This window comes from Channa argus, chromosome 1 (genome assembly GCF_033026475.1).
Source record: "Channa argus isolate prfri chromosome 1, Channa argus male v1.0, whole genome shotgun sequence".
NCBI lineage: Eukaryota > Metazoa > Chordata > Actinopteri > Anabantiformes > Channidae > Channa > Channa argus.
Genome location: NC_090197.1, coordinates 2,892,408 through 2,901,740, shown reverse-complemented (window position 1 = coordinate 2,901,740; position 9,333 = coordinate 2,892,408). Strand labels below are relative to the sequence as shown.

Sequence of the window (9,333 nt, the reverse complement as noted above, 5' to 3'; positions counted from 1 at the left end):
TGAACATTTGCTGTTATTAAGTCAATAGTGCAGTTATCAGTGACCAAGTTAATGAAAAGCCTTGTATGTACTCAAGTGGCAAGATGCTCAATACTGAGTACAGCTACTGCCACAAGGGAACAAATGTGGCCTTGTAGAGCGTACAGCCCCAGTGACCAGCTGTTTTACCCCTTAAATGTACAATCATGTCACTTACTTTCTGATCAGAGTGTCCATACTGCCCCTTAAAACCACTAGTACTAGTGGCTGTAACTCTTAACAACTCATCAAATATGCAATGGCCAAAAGGCCAGTTCCTCTAAATGACCCCTTTAATTTATACTGTCCTCTGGAGTCTTGTCTCTCACCTTCGGTCACATTCAGGTAAGCAGCAGGTTTTCCATCACAGTAGTAAAGTCCAGAGTCACCGAGCTGATTGATTAAAAAAACGTCTCAGAATCTGTAAGTTTCTTTTCAACACAATCTCCCAGTTTTCTAAAAATAAAGGACATTGAGAAATAGTTGCGAACCTTTGCTGTATTTTTTGATTAAAGTGAAATCACATTTAAGCAAAGTGTAAATCAGTTTTATTCTTATTTAAGTCACAATGACTGAGGCCAGTAGTTTAAAACATTGTTCTGTTCAGGATCAGGCAGCAGGTCTTGTGATGACTGAGGAGTAGATGATGTCCTGGTGGTCTCGATTCGGTGGCGTCTTGCTGGGTCTCTCCCTCCAGTTCTGTCGACCCAGAGACGCGTAGCGAATCGCCTCCTCCGGCAGTGACGGACCCTCAAACACCGCGTACTCTGCAGAGAAACATGTGGTTCAAGGATGAAAACAGACCTGAAATCACACAGCTGGGATCAGAGGCTGGATCAGCAACAGGGCTCAGACGTCAGGGGTCAGAAATCCCCAAGTTTACTCTGTGAGTTTTTTTTTATTAATTGCACTTTTGCACCAGTGAAAAAATAAATCAAGCCAGTTGGGTTTACCGTCCTCCTTCTCGAGTCCTGGTCTTCATCCTAAACTCTGTCAACATATAGTAGCTTTAATAGCTGATGTTGCTCATGTGATGTAAAGTCTTTCCTCAAAATTGTTAAAACCAACAATTATTATTATTTCATCTTCTTTCACCAGCAGGCAAAAAAGCCAAAATGCAACAACTTGCAAATTTTGAGATTTGAAAACATAGATGCAACAAATTCTCGGTCAATAATCTATTCGATCGATCATAGGGGAGCAGCTGTAGCTCACTCGCAACCACAGGGTCAGTGGTTTGATTTCCGGTCCCAGCGATGTGTCTCTGGGCAAGACACTGAACCCCCAACAGCCCATTACCCTCCCCAGACAATGATCCAATGTGGAGACCCTGAACTCACAGGATAACCCGAAAGGACAAAAAAAAAAAAAAAAATCATCATTTAATCTCTAGATGCTGCTGCTGAAGTAATGATGATAGTAGGAGTCAATGTGGTTCAGCTACACATGTCATAATGTAATGCACAAAGGTGAAGTTACCAGTTTGTGTGTTGACTGACGTCCACGGCTGCAGCTCGGTGTCTTCATGTGTCTGCGCTGCGGAGGAAACAGCAACAAGTTTTTTTTCAATTGTCAAAATATTTATATATATATATATCTTCATTTTTATTGTCAAAAGATTTAGAGAGAGGAAAAGCTACAGAGATGAACTGATAAAGATCAAAAAAATAATGATAATAGCACTTGTGGGTTTCCGTATGTCTGACCACTCACTTGCATATCTGTAGTTCTTCTTCCTCCTGCACTTCATGCTTATCAGTAAAAGACAGACTGCAGCCAGGAGGAGCATCATTAAACCGAAACCCACCACAGCCACCAAGAACAGAGCTGAGGGAGACCACACACATTCACACTTTTCCAAACAGAACTCGACTTTTCTAAAGACTGTGGAGTATGGAAGACAAAAGGTGATGTGATGTTGACCAACCAACCATTTTCAGATCTTTTCTTCTCCTTCTTCTTTTTCTTAACATCTGTTGAACAGAAATAATGTGAAACAACTATTCAAAATAGGGTTGGATACTAAAAAAAAATCTATTTCGTTTTTCTTTTTGTTCAGGGACAAGTATTAAAACCACATGTTCACTATATGGAACATAATGCAAATCATTTCTGTTATTGACCTTCCATGAGTAACAAATAAAGATATTGAAAATTTGTCTTCAGTATTAAAAAACAATAAGCAAAACATAAATAAAAAACATTTGCAGTATTTTACTTATTCGTTAATTGAGACTTAATATCGAAACATTTGCTTTTAAACTTCACTGTATTATTTCATTTCCCACCAAAACTGTGTCAAACCTTATTTATTGTGCTGTTTTTGCTCTAATGTAAGAAAATCCCACCTGAATCTGTCACAGCAGGTGATGTAATTGTTCTGGTGGATGAGTGGACGCTCGTTGGCTCTGGATGCCCTGATGGATAAGAGAGAGGTTTTAAAATCTCTTAGAACATGTGAAAATAATAAGCTGATGCAAAACTTGAAATGTAGTTTTTAAAGTCAGTTTGAATTGTTACACACAGAGACACATATGGTTTATGAAACTGTCTCTAAAAAAGAAATTATAATAATTATGGTTTAAGCAAAACTTTCCAAATATTGGATAAATGTTTAAGAAGGTTTTGACATTTGAATCTTAAATGTTAACACAACAGTTTCATATGTTTTATACATTAAGAATATAAATAATTTAGAGTCAGAATAAACAAAGACCAGCAGGAAGGTGAACCAAACTCACCCTTCAGGACGCTGACTCTGCCCAGCACCTGTCCATTACACTGATACTCTCCGGCGTCCTCTGGCTGCAGGTTCAGGATCTGCAGGGCGTCGTTCTCGAAGCCGAGCCGCCCCCCCTCCCTCTCTGGTTTCACCGAGCCGTTTTTGAACCGGGTTAGGATTGGCTCCCACTTCCCACGTTTTCTCCGGTGAAACCACCTCTGTTTGGTTTTGAAAAATGAGCTGCAGGGCAGCAGCAGCGTCCAGCCTCCGTGCACCTCGTAGCCATCACCTGATGGGGTGGATACACAGAGAAGCGATGGCGCCTGAATCACTGTAACTTCTTCCTCTTTAACTCTTTATAATACAACCCATGATTCATATGGTCGTTTATGACCGTATCAGTTGCTGTGTAAGTAAAAAGAATGCGAGAATCAAGCTGTTCCATCACATTCAACCCTCCACATCCTCTTTTCCACCAGAAGGAATCCATCAAAACTAAGTGTATGTCAGCTTCACCGCATCTCCCACCCAGCCTTTGGTTTCTGTTTCTTTCCTGCACAATCAGCTCCAGTACATGATTCATCACACTAAATAACTTCACGGCCATAAGAACACGGTTTGTTGAAGGTCCCTTTAGGTCTCTGCACGAATCGCCTGATGTCATCATCAGGGACTATTTTACGGGCGGATTAATCGACCCTGTGTACCTGTCAGCACCTGCAGCTCGGCCACCATCTGCCCGTTACAGTGATACTCCCCACTGTCAGAGTCATCGAGCTGCTTGAAGCAGAGGCCTCCGTCAGACCGCAGGCCATAGTGGCGCTGTTCGTCCCCGTCTGGCTCGTCGGTTCTCTGAGGGGTCACCAGGACCTTCCTGCCCTCATGAGTCCAGACCACATGGGAGCTGTCGGAGCCGCCACACTGCAGACACAGTTTGTGATTCTCAGGGACTGACAACCGGATCACCACTGGAGGAGGCAGACGGGCCAACAAGCTGGAACCTCCAGACTCAAGACCTGAAGCAGAAACAGTTATTAAAGTCAGAGGTGCATTTAACTTCTCTCAACTTTTATTATTTATTTCTAATTATTTCGCTTCATTCTTGACCTTGTAACAGATCTACATTATGTTACTGCTGTTAAAAGAAAAGGTAAAAAACATGTTCAAGGGACAACTGGGCTGAATCCGAGGAGGTTTATGAGCAGCTGTATGATGATGATATTTTTCATTAAGGGTAAGTTTTTCTATTTAAATACTGTAAGGTTAAAAATATGTTGTGTTTATTTCTGAAGTTATTCAATATTCAGTATTTTCTGTCTGCGTTGGCTGATTTCAAGTTGTCATTAAAGAACCATTTCATCATATAGACATTTTCTAAAGGCCTGTGTGAATTATTTCATGTGCATTTATTCCATTTATTATTATTTATTTATCCATTGATTTTACATTAATTCCAATTCTATTTGTAGCAGCAACTCATTTTTTTAGCATCGTTTCCTGTTTTTTCCGTGGTTCCTTTTTTAACTCATGGAAACCTGGAAATAGAAAAACATTTCCTACTGAATAGACAACGAACAGAATTTAAACACTTTGCATTACTGAACAGACTTGTTGGAATAATGTGAAAAATCCAACAGCTTTAAAAACAAATGTAACTTTCTGTGACTTTATTTTCACAAATTTAGGCAATTTTGTTTTTGTCTTATGTGAAGAATCGCAGTTCTGAGATGATCTGAAAATGTTATAAATATTTAGTTTATTTATGAAATTTAAAAATGGCTGACAAATATACTTCATCTTTAGGTTCTTCTCTAAACACATTGTTAATTAACAAAAACACATGTTACATTTAAATAAACATTCAGCAAAAATCTATAAATTGATTTTGAGATACAACCTAAAAAATTAAATTCATTTGAGGATTAATTTAAAATTTAATTGTGATTCATAAAATGTTACTAATAAATAAATGACCTTTACTACCTGAGCAGCTCAGAAAAATCAGCAGAAACCAAAGGCAACAGAAGATCAGAAGAGTGAGCATCTTCAGCCAAACATCAAACTGCCAATGAGCAGCTGACTGGACTATTTAGAGTGTGACACAGTTTTCCACTTCTCTGCTGTTCCTCTTCCTCTTCCTGATACAGTGACTCTGACTCCATTGTGCTAGAAAATGGAAATTTGTATTCACAGCCTCCGTTAATTCTGGATTTATAAGTAAAGTAAACAGAATTTGAAAAAGGAGAAACTCAAATACATGTTGTATTTTAGCTAGAAATTAGATTTTACAGTGAGATTTGGGGCAGAATGGTGGTGGAGTGGTTGGTGCTTTGACACCTTGGGAAAGACAACAGGCTGGATATGGACGTCAACTAAAGCCAAAAGACCCTCCCCACACACACACACATACACACACACACACACACAAAGTAACTGATGGTAGAAGTAAAGAACATATTCAAATGTTTACAATAATATAGTTTAAATGTATTTTTTAATAAAAGTAACTGCAACACAATTCATTCTGTCCATTTGGTTGGATGAGGTTCTTCACTTTGCCCTGAGGATTTTCTGTAAAACAACCAAAAACGTCTCATTTTAATAAAAAACAATCATAAAAAGTTTTTTTATTGAATGTGTTTAGATGTGATTTGGATTAAATTAGTTAAACCTTATTATTTACCTGATAAAAGTGTTGTCCACTCAAACTCCGGGTCACGGTGCTGTAGGGGTCTCCAGTAAGTAATACGTGGAACCATCCACATCTATGAGTCGAGAAATGATGTGAATCACTATACTGTCACCTAATGACTGTGTTTTTATAAGTATTCTTATAGTAACGTGGGATCAGTTACTGTATCTTACAACTATTATTTACTAATGGTTTCTGTAACCGGGGATGTTCCAGTTGGACTTAGTACCAACTTAAATGGCTCTATTTCAGAAAGTTAGTAATAATCCAGATTAATTAATGATGCTGGACTAAATATTTGTAGCCAACTACTGATTTCATGTTATACTTAAAACATCTACTCCACTACTAGAAAACTAATGAGCTAATGCAGTTTGGCTGTGACAAGTTTAAACCTGCATTCAACCATTTTTCTGAGACCTTGATGATAAACTGATGATTATGTTTGAAAAGTCACCTTCAGTTTTTCTGTGATGACAGGGTTTGTTAACGTTGGAATAAATGTGCTCGTCCGGCTGAGATGATCCTGTAGAAATCAGACAAATATGAATAAATACAGATTAACTAACAGTACAACAAAGCAGCTAAACACTGATGGCAGCTCAGACTTTACCCATCTGATTCTCTGCAGGTGGAGGATCGTGGATAAGAGCGTATGTGTGCTCGTGCTGGTTTGATTCACCTTCAGATTATTTTACTGAAAATTATAACTTTTACAACAAAATGTTGGTTTAAAATAAGTGTGTCAACATTTTTCCTACATATTTTCATAGAAGCTTGCTCCATGTGTAGAGATGCTGTCTCAGCCTCATGTGACACAGATTCACTGCACATCACTGGCAGCGTTGCAGAGATATTTACTTCTAGTGTTGGAGCGAGCCTCACCCTACTGACCAATCAGAGAAGAGCAGAGGTTTATTAGCTTCCTGTTTATTGTAATTTAATAACTACAATTACTTGAAGGGCTGTGCAGACTGTAAAAACTGTATCAGAGCAGGATGGACTGATTCAGACACCCCAGCTTTGATTTCATAGACATGGGGTTCAGTGTCTTTCTTACTGAACCAGGATGTGGACTAGAGGAGCGAAGACAAATGGAACAGACGACTTTAGCTGCAGGTCAGTGTTTAAAATAAGGGATGACACATTTCTCACCTTGTTGCAGTTCAAACATTGGTCTGTCTGCTATCTCAGCGTAGACAGTGTCTCTTTGTTCACCTCCTGTCAATCAAGAGTGTCAGTACATCACCTTTTCTGATCAAAACATCAAATGTGGACGTGGTACAGACTAATAAGGGATGTTGATGGTTTTGTAAATGTTTCTTTTCTCTTGCGTGTTCAAGTGGTTATTTGAGGACATTTGAAACAACATCTTGTCCTTTGATTAAACGTCTTATCCACAGATGCACGTTTTCACTCTCAGTTTTTATTCACCTCGTCTTTTGATCGTGTGTCTCCATGTGAGGAAGAGGACGGTCAAAATGAGGAGCAGAGGTAGGAACACTCCAAGAAGCCATAAGAACTGCTGTGCAGACGCAGCTGGAAGATAGAACAGAAGTTTATTTATGACACAACGAGTCCTGGAGGTAGTTTGTTCCTACACGACTCACAGTAGCATCACTGTAATTTCAGGCCCAAATGGCAGCTGTTACCAACTTCACCAACTTTCTGCTCACGTCCTAAATACTCCAACTGCTAGAGGACGACTGTCTGTACAATGTCTCTGTGGGTCCTAACAACCTGCTGGAAGCAACAATGTGTAAACCTGGATTTTTCAGGAGCACAGGCTCCACAAAGCCTCCTTTACTCTTTGCTCCACGGTGCTACACTTAGTCAAAAACTCCATACAGCACATTTAAGTTCAACAGAAATTCATATTTGCTCTTTTCCAGATTTCTTACCGTCCATCACGATCACGTAAGCGGCAGGTTTTTCTTCACAGAAGTACAGCCCAGAGTCTTCAGGCTGCACGCGGGTTATAGTCAGTGTTTGGTTCACAGGTGAAACCACAAACCTGCTGTGGTCTTCAGTCTGCCCGTCCTGACCTTGACCAAACACACTTTTGGTTTTTCCTTTGACTTCTCGAGTCCACGCTGGATCCGATCTTCCAACATCAGGGGAACATTTCAGAGTGACGACGGCTCTTTGAGTAGCATTTAATATTACTGCTGCTGTACACAACAAAGGCAAAGTGATTGGTGAACAATTGATTTCATAATGTGTCAACATGTACTGATCTCATGTGAGCAGAATTATCTACTGATATTAATGTTCAAAGCAAAGAAGTGTCTTATTCATCTCAGTGTAGCAGAACTCGTCCTGTGAGAAAACAAGAGGACAGACCTGTTCTTAAACTGGGACGTCACTACATGATCACACACTTTACTACTGTCCAACAGGAATCGGCACGTTACTACAGTTACACAACATATTGTACATTGTGATGTTACCTGATGGGATCACGGTCAGTTCCACAGCTTTTTTATTATTACAGAAATAAGTTCCACTGTCTGACACTGCAGCTCTGCTAATGTACAGAGACTTGTCTCCTAACGAGCTGAATCGTTTGTCTGGGTCATTGATGTGTTTTTTATCTCCGTCGTGAGCCGTCAGTATGTCCTCTTTGTGTCCATTTGTCTCTCTGCTCCAGGTCACTTTAGCATCCACAGGGGGAGGACAAGGCAGCGAGATCTGCTGCTTCTCCTCAAATACTTTCTGGATTATTTCTGTAAAACAAAAGAAAAAAGGAAATTAGCATCTGTTCTTAGCATCTGTAGACGAGTGAAATTGTTCTTTTCACTGTCGGTTAGAGAAAGTAGTTTGAGTCTGTCAGTTCTGTGGGACATTTTACAGAGAAAACCTCTTAATTCAAAAATCATCAGCAGATTTGATGATAACAAGAGTTGGACTTTGGGAACTTGAAAGTTTTATCACTTTGACACCATCAGCAGACTCCTCAGATACTCGCTTCTGCACTGCAGCTAAAATTAGTCAAATATTTTTGAATGTCTCATAATAGAGTCACTGAAGACCAACACACACACACACACTCACTCTCTCACACACACAGACAAAGACACACACACACACACACACACACACACACACACACACACGTACTTCTATCTGCGTGGCCTGTGCTTTGTCTTTGGCTCTTTACACCAAACCGTCCAGTCTCTGGATGAAGTGAGGAGACTCGTCGAGATAAGTTAAAGAGGTAAAGACTTAACCCTGAAACAGCCCTTTAGTGTGTGTGTGTTTGTGTGTGTGTGTGTGTACTTTAAGTAGCAAGCACACACACACAAACTGTATATTGTAGATGATGCTCTAATAACAACTTAAGCATTGTTAAAAAACATAACCAATAACAACAGAGGATTTTCCACAGTTAATAACTAGTAACTAATAACTAGTTTGTTGTTACCTGCTGCAGCATTAGAGCCCAGAACAAGGAAGAACCAGCAGCTGTAGACAGTCACCTTCATCCTGACAGCGACTGAACAAACACTCAGCACAGTCTGAGCTGAGAACAGGAACTGAGCTTTCTGTGGCTGTGCTAGTAAAACCCACAGTGACAAATGAGAGCGTATCAGTCTGTCTGTGGAAAATTCTTCAGTACAGACACTGCTACACCAGTAGGAGGCAGCAATTCACAAAAAGGTGCTGAGTTGATGATGTGACCAAGGTCACGTATAATAGATGTTCAAAGTAACTATGAGTGTTTTTTTTAAGGCAAATGGTTTTTGCTGGTTTTAACAGATAATTGTTGAAGTAGCTACGGCTCAAACATTCAAAGTTGCAGGAAATGTCACATTAGTTGGGTGGGAACAGTGGGAGCGATCTGATGATGATCCTCACACATTTCCTTGCCTCCGTTTTTTATTCATTTCTGCCTTAATTC

At 39.8% G+C, this 9,333-nt stretch overlaps 2 protein-coding genes across 6 annotated transcripts; both read right to left on the bottom strand.

Moving 5' to 3' along the window:
* Positions 1-220: 220 nt before the first annotated feature.
* Positions 221-4,861, bottom strand: LOC137099994 (uncharacterized). 3 transcript variants are annotated; one of them, XM_067477532.1, is made up of 8 exons: positions 4,724-4,861; positions 3,448-3,756; positions 2,760-3,029; positions 2,367-2,435; positions 1,950-1,991; positions 1,732-1,845; positions 1,498-1,554; positions 221-785 (listed from the first exon to the last, which is right to left on the bottom strand). In XM_067477532.1, exons 1-8 carry the CDS (start codon positions 4,782-4,784, stop codon positions 628-630), a joined length of 1,080 nt encoding a protein of 359 aa, XP_067333633.1. In that variant the 5' UTR covers positions 4,785-4,861; the 3' UTR covers positions 221-627. The 3 variants fall into 3 exon arrangements, 2 of the variants coding, with proteins under 2 accessions (XP_067333633.1, XP_067333645.1); XM_067477544.1 differs by having other exon boundaries at positions 689-785; positions 1,498-1,549; XR_010910834.1 differs by lacking the exon at positions 221-785 and having other exon boundaries at positions 1,531-1,549; positions 1,732-1,991.
* Positions 4,862-5,187: 326 nt separating this feature from the next.
* On the bottom strand, positions 5,188-9,013 carry LOC137100024 (uncharacterized). Of its 3 annotated transcripts, none has more exons than XM_067477596.1 (8): positions 8,857-9,013; positions 7,883-8,158; positions 7,334-7,603; positions 6,867-6,971; positions 6,588-6,653; positions 5,890-5,958; positions 5,424-5,505; positions 5,188-5,311 (listed from the first exon to the last, which is right to left on the bottom strand). In XM_067477596.1, the coding sequence occupies exons 1-7, from the start codon at positions 8,915-8,917 to the stop codon at positions 5,456-5,458; spliced, it is 897 nt and encodes a 298-aa protein (XP_067333697.1). In that variant the 5' UTR covers positions 8,918-9,013; the 3' UTR covers positions 5,188-5,311; positions 5,424-5,455. The 3 variants fall into 3 exon arrangements, 2 of the variants coding, with proteins under 2 accessions (XP_067333697.1, XP_067333705.1); XM_067477604.1 differs by having other exon boundaries at positions 7,334-7,600; XR_010910838.1 differs by lacking the exon at positions 5,188-5,311 and adding an exon at positions 6,194-6,321 and having other exon boundaries at positions 5,459-5,505.
* Between the last annotated feature and the right edge of the window lie 320 nt (positions 9,014-9,333).